Source organism: Giraffa tippelskirchi, chromosome 1 (assembly GCF_054371585.1).
Source record: "Giraffa tippelskirchi isolate mGirTip1 chromosome 1, T2T-mGirTip1v1.2.pri, whole genome shotgun sequence".
Classification (NCBI taxonomy): Eukaryota; Metazoa; Chordata; class Mammalia; order Artiodactyla; family Giraffidae; genus Giraffa; species Giraffa tippelskirchi.
The window spans coordinates 102,895,318-102,915,072 of record NC_137275.1 but is presented as its reverse complement, the minus strand read 5'-3'; the positions used below and the strand labels follow the sequence as shown (position 1 = coordinate 102,915,072).

At 43.9% G+C, this 19,755-nt stretch overlaps 1 protein-coding gene and 3 long non-coding RNA genes across 4 annotated transcripts in view; 1 reads left to right on the top strand and 3 right to left on the bottom strand.

Annotated features, from left to right (window-relative positions):
- Positions 1-745: 745 nt before the first annotated feature.
- On the bottom strand, positions 746-1,224 carry LOC145505746 (uncharacterized). Its single transcript, XR_014053252.1, has 2 exons — positions 1,154-1,224; positions 746-870 (listed from the first exon to the last, which is right to left on the bottom strand). It is a non-coding gene; the product is annotated as an uncharacterized LOC145505746 (long non-coding RNA).
- A 54-nt stretch (positions 1,225-1,278) lies between these two features.
- Positions 1,279-7,240, bottom strand: LOC145505745 (uncharacterized). Its single transcript, XR_014053251.1, has 2 exons — positions 7,150-7,240; positions 1,279-1,469 (listed from the first exon to the last, which is right to left on the bottom strand). It is a non-coding gene; the product is annotated as an uncharacterized LOC145505745 (long non-coding RNA).
- On the bottom strand, positions 3,472-7,143 carry LOC145505662 (uncharacterized). Its single transcript, XR_014053189.1, has 2 exons — positions 7,090-7,143; positions 3,472-4,023 (listed from the first exon to the last, which is right to left on the bottom strand). It is a non-coding gene; the product is annotated as an uncharacterized LOC145505662 (long non-coding RNA).
- Positions 6,396-19,755, top strand: part of LOC145504861 (neurotrypsin-like) — a 41,636-nt gene continuing 28,276 nt past the window's right edge. Inside the window, 1 exon segment of the mRNA XM_081486186.1 lies at positions 6,396-6,938. Coding sequence (XP_081342312.1) covers positions 6,446-6,938 — 493 coding nt within the window. The 5' untranslated portion in view covers positions 6,396-6,445.

Below are 19,755 nucleotides of genomic sequence, written 5' to 3'. Positions count from 1 at the left end.
CTTTTTTCCATTGAAATCTGCAATGGGTAAATAATATCTGAGGTATTGTTTTTAATTCTATGAGTTGCCATTTACTGCCATATTTGTCCTGATAATTGTCTTTACATACTTAAATGATAGTCATGTGCTCACTGTCCAGACCTTAATATACTGTTTCTAATTCTTGCAGCTTCGTAAAATAGAGTTATCTCCATATTACAAACAGGGAAACTCTATTTTCGAAGAGGTTAGCAGTGATTGATGGATGAGTGGGGAGCCAGGACCCTTAAATCCTATCTCCACTCCCACCCTCTCCCATCCTCAGGCAATGAGTTCCCCGGAGGACGTTGATGCATAGGATACAAGCCGGGCAAATGCAGACTTTTACAATTAGCTGAGGCTTTGATCCCAAACCCCAAAGTAGTTTCCTAGTAGTAGTGGAAGTGTTGGTCACTTAGTCGTATCCAACTCTTCATGACTTCAACTCTTTGTGGCTCCTCTGTCCATGGAATTATCCAGGCAGGAATACTGGAGTGGGTTGCCATTCTCTTCTCCAGGAGATCTTCCTGACCCAGAGATAGAACCCAGGTACCCTGCATTGCAGGCAGATTGTTTACCATCTGAGCCACCAGGTAGGCAAACAACTAAACAGCTAAACTGCTTCTCTCCCTCTCTTTCAACCTCAACCCAGGTCCAAATCTCAACTTTATGGTCCCTAAGATTCCAGTGATGAAGTAGGGAAAACAGTAAGCAAAAGGAGGGAAAATAGGACATTGAACATTTATTCTTATACAGACTCATACCTCCCACAATAATACTATTAAGGGAGTCCAGTAATGCGAATCAATTGCCGTTCTTGGATCTGCACACTCCAAATGGGGAGATCTCTTTCTTGAACGTGAAAGAAGTTGGGGAGAAAAGATTCTTTAATACCACTGCCCCCCCCGGAGGCCAGGAAACTAATAAATTTAATAGGGATTTGAACCCAGGTCTGCTGGACTCTAAATCAGTAGGAGTATAACCAGCATCATAGCTGGATAAAGTAGGTTTCCACCTGGAGGCAACTTGTGGCTTAGTAGATGGGAAGATTTTCCTAACAATTTGGATTTTCTAGAGACAGAGTGAGCTAGCTTCCAAGTAGAAATTTCCCCCACCCATAGTTTTTAAAAAATACCTGGAAGTCTACTTGTTAGGAAATTCTAGAAAGGTTTCCTGCATTTGACAGAGTTGGGGCTCTAAGTCCTTTTCAACACGGAGATTCTGTGCTTCCCAGATCACCGGCAAACAGTTCTAGCCAGGTTTTTCTTTCTATCTGTTTACTCCTTTTACAAGTGAACACAGCTCACTTGCAACTGAGAGATTTGAAAACTACTCATTATCCTCAGGCAGACGGCTCAGGAAAAGAGTTTTAACTCAAAATATCTAGTGATGGGTTGACCAGAAAGTTCATTCGGGTTTGTCCGTAGTGCCTTGGCTTTCAGGGACCAAACCTGTGGGGATGAGGAGAGAGAAAACCCATCAGACAGGACTAGTGTTCAGGGGAGTGAAGCTAGGGTGGCTGCATATTTGTCTTCCATCTTAGAGGGGAGATGCTGGGGGGCAGCAAGGGACAGGGGCGTGGTAGGGAGGGGATTTTCTGCTTTGTGGAGGCAGGTTTTCACAGAGTGACTTACTCTGAGGAGTTAAAACTCAAAGGCAGTTACTGAGGCTAATCTACCGCATTATAGTTGGCACTTTCTGAGTGCTCTGCTCATCAGTTTATAGGCATTATCTCAGTTACCTCCCCCCATCAGATCTATCTTGGAAACATGATTACTATCCCTTTTTTGAAGATGCTGAGCCTTTGACTTAGGAAACTAAGGGAACTTGCTTAAGATATTTCAAGGCCAAAATAACATTTTTTCTTTTGGGGGGGCGCAGGGGTAAAGAAACCTCCTGCCAATGTAGGAGATGCTGGTTTGACCCCTGGTTCGGGAAGATCTCCTGGAGAGAGAAATGGCAACCCACTCCAGTATTCTTGCCTGGGAAATCCTATGGACAGAGGAGCCTGGCAGGCTACAGTCCATAGGGTCACAAAAGAGTCAGACATGACTTAGCAACAAAACAACAATGAAAATCTATATATTTACATCTATATTCTTCATATACCCTATGTATAATTTGAGTAAGCCTGAAAATGAACCTACAGAATTAATTTCCAGGTAGGGATTACACCAAGGTTAGATGAACTTTCTAAAATAAATGGAAACAAAAAAGTATTCTGTTTTATAAAATTCTATTTAAAACAATAAGGAAAATAGAGATCAAATGCCTCTTAAAAGCATTATGAATACAATGAGTCAAGCAGAGCCCCTTTGGCCAAACCACTGTGCCATTCATTTAGCAATTCATTACTTGTTTTCTGGACCTTTCTTTTATTTTCCAGAACTTTTAACTAAATACTATATGTTCTTTTGTTGTATCCACCCCCCCTTGACCAAAGGCCTGATAATGTCTTATAATTTTAAATCTTCCACAGTCCCTAGACATGGACTTATGTTATTGATATTATTTAATATATTTTTGCTTTTATGTGAAAGAACAATGCCCAGTGTTTCTTTTTTAACAATATTTTTGCACTTGGAATTGTTCAAGTAAATACTGCATTTTGCTTTTCCAAATACAGGCAGTACCCAAACTGTACATGGAACTTATCCAAGTTATTTGGTGTATTGGTTTTAGAACTCTGTATATTCAGTCCATTATGTAGGTAAAGCATAATGATCCCCTAAACGACCATAAAACCAAATGTCCCTATATAACACAGTTGCCACAGTAAAGTGCAGGTATGCACATGTATTCAATACTCGCGCCCGGCTCCACCCCCAAGGCTGCACCTCCTCCCTGCTGTGAGGTGGGCAGGGAGACACCCCTCTTCACTTCCCTTTTTAGGTTTTTGGCTGGGAGGCTGGGGATAGTTGAGCTCTTGAGCCTTTGTCACCCAGGTTGCTTGATGGAACTGGAGGTTACAGAGGTGACAAGAGAGACTGGGGGACCTCATGGGGCTTTTGAAGGGTTGTGCTGGGAAATGCCTGCCAAGTGTCATCTGTTTCATTCTGTTCCTTCTCCTGGCTCCTTTAGCGCTGCTGAAGGGATTGGAAAGCAGAGAAAGCATCCACAGTGGGCTTCTTGCAGCTGTAACACGATGGAGCTGCCGCCCCCTTTCCTTTGGCTTTGCTGTGTGTGACAGGGTGAGGAGCGGCTGAGGAGCGGTGGCTAGGTGGTGGTTCTCCGGGGTGGAGGGAGGCTTCTCCCCCAGCCCCCAACACAGGCAGTGTAATGTGACAGAGGCAGGAGGGAGAAACGCAAATCAGGGAAGGGGAATCCATTCCATCGGATGGGGAATTGGAAATCCTAAACATCTGCATGTTGGTAGCATGCAGGAGGAATGAAGGAAGAGAGGGAAGGAAGAGATTAGCAGGAGGGCGGAGTAATACATAAAGAGCAGGTCTGTTTAAGTCATACTTTCCCTGTAAAATAGAGGACAAAACCCAAATCGAGGCCCTTGACTTCACAGTCCAATTACAGACATGCTGTTTTATCATCTCGGAAAGGGTACGCTTTAAAATGGAGGCGATTACATCCAGATGTGGAATTTTCTGTGGATAACTCCACTTCGTATGAATCAGCTTCATAACTTGTTAACTGTTAAGTAGACCTTGGAAAATTGTCAGTTCCTCTTAGGTGTAAAACGGGCTGGAGAAGAGGCCACACCAGGGTCCCTATTCTTGGGAGCTCAGTTCCAACCATCTTCTCTTCTACTCACTTCTTTCTTGTTATTTTCCTCTCTCCAAGGTGCATAGGTACACTGGGACCAGGTCTGCCTCCAGACTCTCAGCAAGTGTGAAAGCCCTGGGTGTAGGAGCCATGCAGAGAAAGGAGAGAAGCAGGGCTAAGCGGGCCGATCAGAATCCCAGGGCGAGCCTTTCTTGGACCATCATGTGAGTGGCAGAAGGTGGAGACTCAGTTTTGAAGAAAAGGGGTGATTCCTTTTAGAACTGTCACCTATAATAGACAAAGAATCTATGATTTGTCGGAATCTACTTTGGCCACCTCATGCGAAGTGTTGACTCATTGGAAAAGACCCTGATGCTGGGAAGGATTGGGGGCAGGAGGAGAAGGGGACGACAGAGGATGAGATGGCTGGATGGCATCACTGACTCGATGGACATGAGTTTGGGTAAACTCTGGGAGTTGGTGATGGACAGGGAGGCCTGGCGTGCTGCGGTTCATGGGGTTGCAAAGAGTCGGACACGACTGAGCGACTGAACTGACTAAACTGTGATTCTTCCCTGATGGTCCAGTGGCTCAGACTCCGTGCTCCCACTGTAGGGGCCTGGGTTCAATCCCTGGTCAGGGAACTAGAGCCCATGTGCTACAACCAAGACCCAGCACAGACAAATAAATAAAAATAAAGAAGTAATTAAAAAAATAAAGTGTACAAATCAATGGTTAAGTAAAAAAAAAAAGAAAAAATCTGTGATTGGTGAATTCTGCTGACCTCTACTAAAATAAGTAAATCAACTTCCCCCAAATATGTATTTTAACTTTACTCTTCTTCGCCAAGTACAGTTTTAACTATGCTTTTGGAATCAGAAAAGTGTAAGTTTAAAAAAAATGAAACAGTGGGTAAAAGCATCTTGAGCAAAAACATCTTGAATAAAGATTTAATAAACACATTCCTGGATGCCTAATATTGTTCATTTGTCCACTTCTCTAAGTAAAAATCAGATATTTCATTAACAGGGGTGAAAAATTAAGAAAACAGTAATATGATTCAGAATGGTTAAACTAAGATTATTTGAGTTGGGGGTAGGAAATTAATTCAGTTTCTAACTGAAACTAGGTTTTAACAATAAACATTTAATGTTCAAGTTTTCTTCAGAGGAGTGTACGATGGGATTCCCAGGTGGCTCCGCACTAAAGAATCTGCCTGCGATGCACGAGACTCCGGTTGGATCCCTGGGTCAGGAAGATCCCCTGCAGAAGAAAACGGCAACCCACTCCAGGGTTCTAGCCTGAGAAAACCCATGGGCAGAGGAGCCTGGTGGGCTACAAAAGAGTCATGGGGTCATAAAAGAGTAGCGACTAAACAACAGTATACTGTGGGGCAGCCGGTCTCCCCTACACTTCAACACGATTATGCCAGGATGTAAAACATTACCTTTTTTATTGGCCTTCCTTGTTTCTTGTTTAACTTCCGTGGCATAGTCAGGAACAACTGAAGGGGGAAATCCCTAAAACATCCAGCTTCAGGGATTTTTAAAAAGATTCTAAACCAACTTTTTTTTTTTCTGGCCGGGGAAGTGGGGCAGTGCAAATCGGGGGAGCTGTTGAAAAGGCTTTCCTAAGGTCGAGCCAACAGCTATAGAGTTGCCGGTGGACAGAGTCCACTGTGGAGAGGCAAGTGAGTAGGCTTAACTCAAGTCCCATGCTCGGCCAAAACGAGGCAGGTGTTAGAGGGATGGGCTTTTTGGATAGGATGGAGACCCGGACGGATGAAATCTTCTCTGGCTAGAAAGGAAATTTGGTATTAAGAGGGCTTCACTGAATCCCAATAATAACCAAACAACTGGTGTTGTTCAGGGCACCGGGTGGAGAGTGGGTGGCAGGAAGTAGAAAGGCTCGACCTGCTTTCCCTGGGTCGGTTCAGGAATTTAATTTCAGCAAATGTTTATTGGAGCCTAATAAGTGTGGCCCGCGGTTTTAAGTTTTAAGCACTGGGAGATAAAGGAAACGAAATGTGGTCTTGTCCTTGAGGAGCTCACAGCTCAGGAAAATGGCTTCGGCATTCCAAGTGGGCTTTGATAGCTTTTACCCCGGGACTTCAAGGGACTAAACCCATCCACACTTATAAATATTTCAAAACATAGGAAATGAAGCGCGGCAAAGGGGTGGAGGAGAGGTGGGCTGCAGGGGCTGGTGGCAGGTTTGGCAGCCGCCAGACGGAAAGGCTGTGGTGGTGTCGGCTGCTGGCAAAGAGCAGCCAAGACCGTCCCCCGCGTGGGCACCCTCGGACTTGGCTCAGGCACCCCGAGGCCGCCGGGGTGCCAGCGAGCTGGTCTGGCCCGGCCCGGCGCGCTGACAGCGGGAGCCCGGCAAGGACAGGGCGGAGCCCGGCTCCGGGGCGAGACCGCGCGCCTGTGCCCGCCGCCAGAGGGCAGAGTCCCCGGGTCGGCGCCTTCTCTTGGCCGGTCCTCTCTACGAGCCAGGGCTCCGCGGAGCGCACGCCTTCCCCGCCCGGGACCGCTCCCGAGCGCAGCGAGCAGGGGCGCGGCAGCGGGCCCCGCGGCGGGAGGCGGTCCGCGCGCGGGAGGGCGGGAGGGGGCTGGAGCGGGGGTTCCGGGGACGCGCAGCGCCTCCCCCGCCTCCCCTTCAGAAGCGGCGGAGCCGGGGAGCATGGACCAGACGCCGCGGCTCCGGCACCATGAAGCTCCCCCACTTCGCGGTGGCTCTGATTCTCGGGGCGCTCCCCGGCGTGGTCAGCTTTGATTCGGTCCTCGGTTATCCGCTCCACCACCGCTATCACCATGCGCCCTCTCGGGGTCCCCAGGACCCTTATTACCTTGCCACTCAGCGGCGGCCACAGAAGACGCCCCCGCCGCCCCCTCTCCCGCGCGTCCTGCACCCCCCTCCGGCGCTCCGCGCTTCGCGCGCGCACGGCTTCCGCATGACCCGGCCGCCTCCCGGGGACTGCCCCGCCGGGGCGCCCGGGGCCAACGTGACAGACTCCGGCGCTCCTTGTCTGCGCTGGGCAGACGTGCCGCCGTTCCTCGCGCTGTCGCCCCCGGCGGGCTGGGCGCAACTGCGAGGGCAGCGCCACAACTTTTGCCGGAGTCCGGACGGCGCGGGCAGACCCTGGTGCTTCTACGGGGACGCCCGCGGCAAGGTGGACTGGGGCTACTGCGACTGCAGACGGGGTGAGTGGCCGCGGAGCGGCGGCGACCGGGGCCCGGCGGGGAGCCCGCCTGGGTGGGCGAGCGCGTTAGGTGCTCCTGGAGGAGAAAGTGAGAGCGGGTGGGGTTGCGGGTTTGCCTCGCTCTGTGTGAAGGTGGACGGCCACGGACTTACCGTCCAAGTACCTTGGCACCGTGACTGTGAACTAGCGAGGCGCGCTTTGTGTGCGGTTACCTGGGGTGACAGTCTCAATGGAGGGTGGTGCACTCTCGGGCTCCTGGGTGACGGCTTGTCTCCGGGCTGCGGGCTTGTCTCCAGCCACTGTGATGTGTGTGGGGGGAGGGGAAGGGGATGTGTGCGCGCGCGCTTGGCGTGGATGTGTGTTTTCTGCATCAGCTTTGCCTTGAGAATGGTGCCGTATTTACGTAGAAGTGGCAAAGTAAAAGAGAAGATAGTTTCTAATTACCTGTTTTGGAAAGGGAAATATTAAATCTAATATGACAATCAATTACCACACACCCCCGCTCAATTTCTGCCCGCAGTTGACATGTATTTGAAAAGGTTTTTGCAAACTTTCTGGGCCCAAATGTGACTTGTCAAATGATGTTCATGTTCTGGGGCACAGCGTGGTAAATATCAGTGAGTGGAGAAGAAAGGCAAAAGATAGGAATAGTAACTATTCTAGGGAAGAAGCAACTTGATATAGTCAAGTGCTGTTTTCAAGAATGCCAGTATTCAACTGTATATGTTATTTGTGGAAAACCGGAATTAGTTGGTAAAGAGATAAAGTTGGTAAGATGTTTCACATTAATTAATGTGAAAGATCACATTAGTAGATTTAATGTAAGTGAATCATCTGCCTTTGAACAGTGCTTTGTTTTGAGTTGGTGGCGTTTTGTTTACCATTAGGGCTTTTTTTTTTTTTCTTTAATAGTTGTGGAAAAAAACCCTAAAGTTCTTCAAAGTTTAGATTTTCCTTAAAAAAAATTTTTGGCAGCTCTCCATCCAAGCTTTGTGGCAGGGGCTTTGTTAATTGTGATTCTGAGATATATTGTACTTTGTACCTTTTGGTGATTTGGAGGTTAAACTTTCACAGGGCCATTCTTTCCCTTCATAAAATTTTATTTATATGTACCTTCAGTTGCATTAGTGCTTTGAGTTAAAGGGAAGTGATAGGAAGGTTAAGATCCATTATCCTTCATCCTAGAGAATGAAGTCATCGCTACACTTGTTACACAGACAGAATGCCAATGTGGCTATAAAAAATTTGAGGTGATATCAGGCAGACAGCCCTAGTGCTGTTTCACTCTTTATTTGTAGTAAAAGCTCATGGTTAGCAAACACTGACACTTTTTTCATTTTTCTATTATTATATTTCATATTTCCTATTGTGTATACATATATATATAAATAAGTGGAATTCAAAGTTAAAACACTGTAGTGATCTATTGTTCTCTGTTTAACACATAATTTTTTAAATTTTACATTCGGAATGAGGAGAATAGCTTGGCGGTTCATTCTCCCCACCCTCTTGTGTTGAAAAGAAAATTAAACCTAACATCAGTACAGACTCTTTGGGATAGATACCTTTATGCTGATAGCTAATTCTCACTAGACAAAACTCTAAGCACTGCATAATAGTGTGTACTTCCTGAAATAAAGTGCCTGACTGAACACAAGAGAAGCAAAAGAAACCCCCCAAGATGGGAGATAAATACACTCCCTCCCCACCCCACCCCCAAAAAAAGAAACAGGAAAACAGTCTGCTGGCTCTGTAATGATTTAATTACTTTCCAGGCTGTCTGTCATTCACTCCTCACTTTCTGACGGGGCATAGTCATGCCTTAAAATGACTGACATGTTCTGAAACTATGGCTGTCCTGGTTCTACATTCGGTTAGGAGTGTAAACAAAGCTATCATGGTGTGGTGAAAAGAATATGGAATTGTGCTCTGGAGAGCACTGGTGTCCACTTTGGCTCAGCCAGTAGCTATACAGTGTTGAGTAGGACTCTTAACCCCCAAGCTTTGATTTCCTTATCTGGAAGAAGGCAGTTTGGGGATAGATGTATTCAAAGGACTTTCCTAGCACCGAGCACGTACCAGAACAGCCCAGCCTGATAGTTAACAGGTAGGATTTATTGAGGATTCATTCTGTGTTGGATGCTGAGCTAAGCATTTTATATATTAGTTTTCTCATTTAATTCTTTTTTTTTTTTTTTTTTTCTGAAATATCAGTTTTACTGTAACCCAGGAACTGATAAGGATTGTCTTACATGTTCTAGGTGGTCTCCCCATCTGGCACAGTGAGAAAACCCACTTTGTGTCTATACCATGTTTCTTTTCCTCACAGAATATTTAATTTAAAAATGCGAAGTCTTCATGGAATTGATTCTGTTGGTTCCTACCAAGAGGAAGTGTGGTCTTCCTTGAGGCCCTAGGTTTACATTTGACTCTAGAAGTAACCTAGAACTGGAGATATCAATGGGAGATGCTCCCATTTAGTGATTCCATCATCCTCTGCTGCTGCTGCTGCTGCTAAGTCTCTTCAGTCGTGTCCGACTCTGTGCGACCCCATAGACTGCAGCCCACCAGGCTCTGCCGTCCTTGGGATTCTCCAGGCAAGAATACTGGAGTGGGTTGCCATTTCCTTCTCCAGTGTCTCATTTAATTCTTATAGGAACATTATAAGATAGTGCACATTTCACTCCATAGCTCATTTTCCTCTTTAATTATATAAACATGTAGAAAGTCTGTGTGCTCAATTGCTCAATTGTGTCCAACTCTTTTTGACCTCATGGACTGTAGCCTGCCAGGCTCCTCAGTCAGTGGGATTCTCCAGGCAAGAATACTGACTGGAGGTGGTTGCCATTTCCTCCTCCAGGGGATCTTCCCCACCCAGGGAACGAACTCGAATTTCCTGTGTCCCCTGCATTGCTGGTGGATTCTTTACCACTGAGCCACCTGGGAAGCCTGTAGAAAAGCCTAATGATTCTATTTTTGTAGCTTAAAGACTAGTTTAAAAGGAAAGAGAAAGGAAGCTATGTTTGGCCCAATGCATGTGATTTCCAGTCTCTTATGGCTTGAAAATATCCAGGGTTTTCATTCTCTTTCTTTTTTAAACAAAAAATAGCTTGAACAAAAGGAAAGAAGATTAATTGTAACGGAATCCCTCCTTTGAAAAATGTACTGGAGGCTAGATTTTCATGTACCTGGCTGCGTGGAGACAAATGAGGAAGCTGGTGTCTCCAAGGTGGAAAGTTGATTGAAACCTAGTTGAAGGGGTGGCAGGGGGATCTCAGGTGAGTGGGGCAGGGCGTGGACACTCCAATGGCTCAAATGTCTCAGAACAAGGAAGATTATGCCTGGGCCCTGGGTGTGTGAAACTTGCAAATCAGTGATAAAAGAATCGTTGGGGGATTGGAATACCCTGAATCAGCCTGGAGAGTTAGTTCTTACAATAAGCATTAGAATCATGGCACGGGGGTGGTGGTTGGGGGGGCTTATTAAAATACAGATACCTGGGCTCTAGCCTTGAGACCCTGTTTAAGTAATCTCCGGAATCTGGCTGAGGAATGTGCATTTCTAATGAGCAGTCAAGGTCATTTGGAAACTGAAAACTCATTGCCACAGTCAGGGAAAACCAGGGGAGGGCATCAGAACCCACCTAAGCTGTGTAGCGGTGGGTGGTCACGTCAGCTGAATCTGCCATTCTGTGACTTAATCCTACTAGATTTAGGTGACACTAGTGGTAAAGAACCCTCCTGCCAATGCAGGAGACATAAGAGATGCAGGTTCAATCCCTGGGTTGGATCCCTGGGTCAGGATGCCCTTGGAGGAGGGCATGGCAACCCACTCCAGTATCCTTGCCTGGAGAATCCCATGGACAGCGGAGCCTGGCGGGCTACAGGCAGTAGGATCGCAAGGAGAAACAACTTAGCATGCATGCACATACGGCAGGCCTATGGTAACTTTTTGTGTGGTTTTAGAAAATGGTACCACACTTGTTATTTGACCAGTGTGGGGTAATACCAACTTAGCTCACCAGAATATGATTTATTAACTGAATGTGAGCCAGGTTAGTTTTGACATTTCTACAGGAAGAATTAACAGGTGACTGATGACCTCCAGGAATGTGCTCAGTCGCTCAGTTGGATCTGTCTCTCGGTGACCCCGTGGACTGTAGCCCACCAGGCTCCTCTGTCCATGGAATTTTTCAGGCCCGAATACTTGGAGCGGGTTGCCATTTCCGCCTCCAAGGAATCGTCTAGATCGAACCCCCATCTCTTGTGTCTTCTGCATTGGCCGCTGCTGCTGCTGAGTCGCTTGCTTCAATTGTGTCCGACTCTGTGCGATCCCATAGACGGCAGCCCACCAGGCTCCCCCATCCCTGGGACTCTCCGGGCAAGAACACTGGAGTGGGTTGCCATTTCCTTCTGCAGTGCTTGAAAGTCAGAGTCTTTACCACTGTGCTACCTGGGGAGCCCCAGTAATTTACGACTTCCTGACTGGAAAGGGAAATCCCTTCTCTAGTCTCAGGTTGGCCCCTCAGGTGGGGCAACTTGCTTGCACTGTGCTGGGAACTCCTCTTTGTTACAAGCAGCTGAGTGGAACTCAACCTTAAGTGACTGATAGGTAAAATAGATAGAAGAATCAATAGTGCTCTAATAACTGAGATTTTACCAGAAAGAATGATTCATAGATCTGACTTTTTGTCATGTCCTGCTAATCTGTTCACCCAAATCTGATTCAAATAGAGATAGTGGTCTTGTGAGATAAATGCTGCTGTTTACAGGCTGTATTCTTTGAAGTCCATCTGGTGTTTGAAGTGAAGGTTAATTAAAAAGTTGGCTGAAAGCTGTCCCTTTTTAAATTTTTTTAATGCTGCATCTTGATTCTATGTAGCAGATGCTAAAATCATTTATTAGCAACAACAGATTTGATACATTTCCTGGCTGGATTTTAGATATTGAGCTCAATCTCCTTTTCAGGCTAAGGCAGATATAAAATACTTTTGATTTGGAGGCATTATCAGACTCTTCAGTAATGTGAAAAAAATTTTAAGAAGAAAATTAGATGTTCAGTTACTATTGCCTTTTATGAGTGATTATCCTGGACACACACTGTACACAGACACACATACACACACTCTCTTACTGCATATATATTTATTAAATATATATATTTATTCATATATAAATATGGATATATTTATGAAGCATATATACTCATATATTTATATTTATGCAGTGTGTGTGTGTGTGTGTGTGTGTGAAGGTAACCTTTGTAAAAGTAATTGGTTTTTTAACTGTGAAGGCAAACCTAAGTGCGCAGCAATAATGTATTATTCAGAGATCCCTTTATTTGATGTATACTGTGCAGGTCCTAAGGGCTTCCCAGGTGGCACTAATGGTAAAGAACCCACCTGCCAGTGCAGGAGACATAAGAGACGTGGGTTCAATCCCTGGGTCGGGAAGATCCTCTGAGGAGGGCATGGCAACCCACTCCAGTATTCTTGCCTGGAGAATCCCATGGATAGAGGAACATGGCAGGCTACAGTCCATAGGGTCTCAAAGAGTCAGTGTGTGGTGCAGCTCCTAAGTGATAATTGTGAAGATTGTCTATAGAAGATGGAAAAATGCTCATGATAAGGTTGAAGGGAAAAGATTGGAACAAAATGTATATGTGTTTTTACTAACTGAAAATAAAGATGGCTGTGAAGTTTGGGAAGGAAAACAGGTGATGATTATGAACTTGGATATGAATGTGGCTTGGATCAGTTCACGCAATTTTGATGGCAAAGAATAGAAAACCTAATTCAAAATGACTGAATAAATAAGGAGGTTTGTTGTTCATATTACAAGAAGTCGGGCTCCAACATAGTACATCTCTATCTCTCTGCTACTCTCTTGATTCTATTATTTTCAAAGTGTGGTTTTATCCTTAGACTGATGGTTATTCCAGATTTCATATTGAGATAGAATAACTTGAAGAAGCAAGATAGGGTATCCTCTTTATGTATGTCCCATTGAAAGAGCAAAGAGACCTTCCCAGAACTTCTGCACAGATTCCCTCCTGTGTTTCATTGCTCAGACCTTCCTGGCACTCTCTGGGAAGGAAAATGCAGTTACCATGCTTTGCCTGTATTAGTCAGGATTGACCTCTGAACACGTGGGGCCTCGCCTGGCAGGGAGAAGCAGGTAGTTATTCAAGAGAACCAACAGAGTCTGTCAAAAAATGTGACTGAGGTTTGTCCTCTTGGGCTGCACACCACAAACTTGCAAGCCCTGGTGCCTGCCCAGCCTCCTACGTCCATGGTTTAATGGATGCGGGGGCCTTACATGTCTGCAGCCAGCTCCTGAAGCAGCATCTCACCAGGTGTGGCAGGCGGTGAGCAGGACATGGCAGTAGTCTTTGCTGTGTGTGTGTGTGTGTGTGTGTGTGTGTGTGTGTGTGTGTAGGGGGTGTGAGGTAGGAGGAATAGAGGTGAGAGCTGGGGCTGGGAGGTGGAGAGGGAGGTTACCAGTTATAGAGGAAATTGACTTGTCAGGTTGGCTCACTGGTTACCAGGGAAACCAGCAGAGGAGCACACCTCTCACCACCCCTTTGATAAGCTGTCATAGTGGAGATGCTCTGTTCTAAGAATTCACACAGTCCCTAGCTGGAGTTGGGGCAGGTATGTAGGAGTTGACTGATTAGGCTCTATGATTAAGAGGGAAGGTCAGTCACCTGAGTAGGGTGTAACGCAGGGACTGATGGAACAGAGGGATGTACTGAGAGCAAGGGGACGGCCATCTGGGATGGCCTGACCATACAATCCTTATACAGGTATCCCCCACTTTTTGAAAGTTTGCTTTATGCCGCTTCACTTTTAAGAAAGACCTACATCAGTACTTGTTTTCGCTAACCAAAGGAAATCCAATTTTCACTTTTATGAAAAATGGTGAAAATTTACAAGTGCTCTCAGTGTTTGTTTTGCTGGGAGCCGTTATAAACTCAGGGCGATAGCGGAGGACAGAGGAGCCTGGCCTGCTGCAGTCCCTGTTGTAGCAGAGCTGAACACGACTTAGCAACTGAACATTATAGCGGCGGCGCACACCCCCCTCAGCAGCGAGAGTGCTGCCCCCAAGCGCCTTCTCCAGGAACTGCACTCAGTATATCAGCATCCGGCTGCCGCCAGTCTTTGAGCTGTGTCTGGGAGCATCTGCACTTTTCCTGTTTATTTTGTGCATTTCTTAGCAAGATGTTTCCTAAGATTAGTTGCTTCTTTTTTGTTTGTTGTTGTTGTAAGGTGTAGGTGTTGTTTTTTGACAAGTTGTGTCTGACTCTTGCAGCCCCATGGACTGTAGCCCGCTAGGCTCCTCTGTCCATGGAATTTTCCAGGCAAGAATACTGAAGTAGGTTGCCATTTCCTTCTCCAGGGGCTCATCCCGACCCAGGGATCGAACCCGTGCCTCCTGCATTGGCAGGCGAATTCTTCACTGCTTAGCCACCAGAGAAGCCCAGGAACAGAACTTACAAAGATGAATAAGAAATCACCTAAGTCCTCTGGTTAAGGATGCCCACTCTCTGGTTGAAATGTCAAAATAATACTAGGCATTTTTTATTACCTTTCCTGTGATATGTACGCTGGGAGACAGATAAACTTACTATTAAGTGTAGTTTAATTTCATCACTTAGAGTTGTACAATAAAATGTTAATACCCACACTATGTGTTTATGTGTGGACTTAGCTACTGAACAGTATAAACACAATTTGTAAAATTTTCTGCTAAAGTTATTTAAATGCATATATTGTCTTATTCTTTTGCATTATATTGTATAATGTTTTAAATGCATGAATAATTGGTGGTGGTGGTGTTCAGTCACTCAGTCGTATCCGGCTCTTTGCGACCCCCTGGACTGCAGCACTCCAGGCTTCCCTGTCCCTCACCATCTCCCGGATGGGCTTATAGATTTATGTAAGCCCAATGTAAATGGGTAGAATTGCTTATTCAAAAGATATGCTTTCATTTTGAACCTGACAAGTTCATATTTTTCTCAGTATGAAAGGTATCTACATAAATAATAAATGAACAATTAATATGAATTATAGATGAGGACTAATGGGGGTGAGTATAGTTCAGTTGGATATTTAAGGGGATGCTTCCTATGTTAAAAGATGATTTCATTTTGACATGGCATGATTTGAGTAAAATCTATTATTTCACAATGCTAAAGTGATTTCAGTTATGGGTAAGTGTAATCATTGAGAAAATAGAATTCAGTTCAGTTCAGTCGCTCAGTCGTGTCTGACTCTTTGCGACCCCATGAATCGCAGCACGCCAGGCCTCTCTGTCCATCACCAACTCCTGGAGTTTACCCAAACCCATGTCCATCGAGTCAGTGATGCCATCCAACCATCTCATCCTCTGTTGTCCCCTTCTCCTCCCGCCCCCAATCCTTCCCAGCATTAGGGTCTTTTCCAGTGAGTCAACTCTTCGCATGAGGTGGCCAAAGTATTGGAGTTTCAGCTTCAACATCAGTCCTTCCAATGAACACCCAGGATTGATCTCCTTTAGGATGGAGTGATTAGATCTCCTTGCAGTCCAAGGGACTCTCAAGAGTCTTCTCCAACACCACAGTTCAAAAGCATCAGTTCTTTGGCGCTCAGCTTTCTTCACCATCCAACTCTCACATCCATACATGACCACTGGAAAAACCATAGCCTTGACTAGACGGACCTTTGTTGGCAAAGTAATGTCTCTGCTCTTAAATATGCTATCAAGGTTGGCCATAACCTTCCTTCCAAGGAGTAAGCGTCTTTTAATTTCATGGCTGCAATCACCATCAGCAGTGATTTTGGAGCCCAAAAAAATAAAGTCTGACACTGTTTCCACTGTTTCCCCAATCTATTTGCCATGAAGTGATGGAACCAGATGCCATGATCTTAGTTTTCTGAACATTGAGCTTTAAGCCAACTTTTTCACTCTCCTCTTTCACTTTCATCAAGAGGCTCTTTAGTTCTTCTTCCCTTTCTGCCATAAGGGTGGTGTCATCTACATATCTGAGGTTATTGATATTCTCCCGGCAAAATAGAATACCTGAATACTATCAAATAAGCTGTAGGAAAAAAAACAAAACATAAAAATTAATGTAGCCTCCCCAACTGTACTTGAAAAATTCAACTAACTAATTCTCTATTCAGTTGTTTTTAGGCAATGTGATTATTTGGTGTATGTTTTATAATTAAGACAGAAAATGATCACTTAATATATTTTTCCAATTTTGCCTTTAGTAGAAGGCATAAGATTATATTTAATTCATTGTCAAATATGTGTACTAAATTGTCCAATATGTAATGGACTTTTGTTCTGTTTTTTTAATAGTTCATAAACTGAAATTTCTACATCACTTTCAGCTTTAAGTATACTTTTTGTCAAAGATCTGAATAATAGCTTGATGTCACCAGCATGAATTTCTGGTTCCACCAGAACAATAGAGCTGACTAAAATTAAGTATTTTGTGCCTCTGTGAAGTTCAGTAATGGATGAGAAAGGATTTGGGCGATAACATTAATTTTCTATTCCTCATTTATCAAACTGTGATTTTTACAAGATTTCAGAAATATTTATTTTTAATTCTGTTCAGAATACTGGGATGGATCTTTGTTTTTGCTGTTTTTTCTGTCACATGAGTGAGTGCTATTGTATAAGTATATTTTAAGGAGTTAACTAAATAGGCATACCTTTTCATTTCACTAATTTTGAAATGAGCTGGATTTAGAGAACAAAGATAACTGACATGTTTGGTTCCTTTCCTGATATTTCTTTTAGGTCTTCTTGAAGTATGGATGGTTTTGCCAGCTGTCCATGGAGAGATAATACCAGAATGGGTCTATTAGTTTGCTAGAGCTGCTGTAATGAGTACACAGACTGAGTGGCTTAAATAAAGAAACTTGCTATTTCACAGTTCTGGGGACTGGAAGTCCAAGATCAGTGTCAGCAGAGCCATACTTCCTCTCAAGACAGTAGGAAAGGATCTGGTCCAGGGCTCTCTCCTAGCTTCTGATAGTTCCTTGGCTTGTGGAAATGTAACTGCAACCTCCGGATGGCATTCTCCCTATGGGTGTCTGTCCAAATCTCTCCTTTTTATGAGATCATAGTCATACTGGATTGGAGCCCACCCTAATGATCTCATTTATCTTGATCCTCTGCAAAGACCCTATTTCCAAATAAATTCACACATTCATAGGCACCGGAGGTCAATGCTTAAGCATATTTTGGGGGGAAAAGAATTCAGCCCATCACCATCTTTCAACGATAACCCTGTATGCGAGACAGAATAAGAGACACAGATGCATAGAACAATTTTGTGGACTCTGAGGGAGAAGGTGAGGGTGGGACGTTCTGGGAGAATAGCATTGAAACATGTATATTATCATATGTGAAACAGAACACCATTCCATGTTCGATGCATGAGACAAGGGCTCGGGGCCGGGGCAATGGGATGACCCGGAGGGATGGGATGGGGAGGGAGGTGGGTGGGGGGTCCAGGAGGGGGAACACATGTGAACCCATGGCTGATTCATGTCAATGTATGGCAAGGACTATTACAATATTGTAAAGTAATTGGCCCCCAACTAAAATAAATAAATTTATTAAAAAAAAAAAAAAAAAGAATTCAGCCCACTGCAATAGCCTTGAGAACCGATGAAACTTGTGAAGAGAATTTTAATCTAGTTAACTCTCTTTCTCTAGATTACCTTGTATTGAGTGAGACTGATAACATGGCAGAAGAGAACCCCTCTGGAATGTCTCTTTGTTTTAGGAATCCCTATTTTTTTTTTTTTTTGTAGCTAAGTTATCCATAAAGCAAATTTCTGTAACAAAAATCTTTTATGTTCCTTTTCCTTTATAAAAACTGGAGATGTGTTTACATAATAAAAAATAGTAGTAAACTAAAATGACAGTGATTTCAACATCTTTTAAAAATGTACTCATTTTTAATTGGAGGATAATTGCTTTACAATATTGTGTTGGTTTCTGCCATATGTCAACATGAATCAGCCAGAGGTATATGTATGTCCCCTTCTTTTTGAACCTCCTTCCCACCTCCCACTCCATCCTACCCCAAGTTCAACATTTTTGGCAGAGAATTAAGGTAGTAGAATTCTGACCATTGTTGTGTACTGGCACATTTTGCCTTTAAGTAGTTGTTTATACCAACAGGCTGGTACGACTGACAGTTTTCTTTGTTTTTTTGCAATAATTCTTTTCATGAACTCTAGGGGCTCCTCTCCATGACATGCCATCATGCATAGCTTTATAGTTCCAGACTTTTTTCTATTACTGGTTTAGTCTGTAAATTAGTAATGACTACTATAGTTGATCTAAAACCTCTGTCTGAGACTTCAAATTTTAGATTATTGTTATTAACACTTTTTAAAAAATAGGAATATTTAGAATAGAATATTTTTCCATCAAATTGGCACATGAGAGACTTTAAGACCATGCAACCCTGGATTCACTGAGGTGTTGCTGAGAGACATGAGCTGAGACTACGAGGAACATCGCAAAGTGCTGGGCAGAAGCAGGAAAGTATGAACCAAGGAAGACAGATCAATTTTTGGTAATAAGAGGCTGTGACAACAGAGCAATATTTACCAAAGAATCTGGTCTAGAATTTGTCTGAAGAATTTTATTGTTAGTAAGATAGTAATAAAAATGAGTTTACCAGGCTCTGGCCTTTGTGGATTGCTTTATTGTTTTATCCTCTCTCTCTCTGTTTTTTTTTTTTTTATTTCCTCTTGTAATTGCGTATCTATAAATTTGTGCAAATGTATAGTCCTAGAAATTTGTACAGTCCTAGAAATTTGTACAGCCCATGGGACAAATCAGCCTCCACTGGAGGATTAGCCTCAAATATAGATCACCAGAAAGCCACTTCTCTTGTGTTCTGTAGTATAGAGAAACTCTTAAGACTGTCTTATGGATCTGCCTGCCTAGTGTATCCCCATGTAATGTTTGGTAGATTTGTTGTAGTATTTCACCATCCTGGTGAATGCCAACATGGCAGAATGCATAAAGTGGTACCTGAACTATTGAAAAGTGCTTATTGCATCCCAAGTCTTTGCTCAGGTTTGGAGGCAAGGGACTGGTAGCAAGGGAGGGAATCTGGGAGGCAGTTTGTCATGGCTCTGCAACTGCTCAGTTGGTTGGCTCCATAGCTTCCTCATCCATAAATTAAGGGAAACCAATTACAGTTCTACCGTCTTAAGCATTCTAAGAGAGCTAAGTGAAGCAAGAACGAAGTAAAACCAAAACCAAACAAAAACTACCTCCTGTCTCAAATGTATGTAGTATGAATTGTGTGTTCATGCTTTTCTTATCTTAGGCATATTATCGTGCTGATATTTTTTTTTAAAAGTTCTTTCAAAAAATTATTAGAAGTGTAAACCTCATAGAATTACATACCAGTAAGAAATACTCACTGAGTTCAAGGTAGATGATTACTCAGATATTTTGGAAATTTTTATGGCGTAAGGAAAGGATAAACTATGTGGAGGGGCACTGCTAGGCAGGTGTGTGTTTTGGGGATGTTGGTGTTGAGAATGGATTCTTCCAGAGAATTCGCTAGTCATTGACATGCAAACTGCCTTTCCAGAATTGCAAATATTTGTATCCATTTGTTAAAGGAAAATTGGATGAGCACTCCACATTTCTTGCCATATAACAAATACAGATAAACAAATCCAGGTTTTCACAGCATGTTTGGTGCATGTGAGAAATGATGGTAGAACTGATAATTGACCTGGAAATTATTCCCAGTGCTATCATTTTTGTTATAATGATGTTATGGTA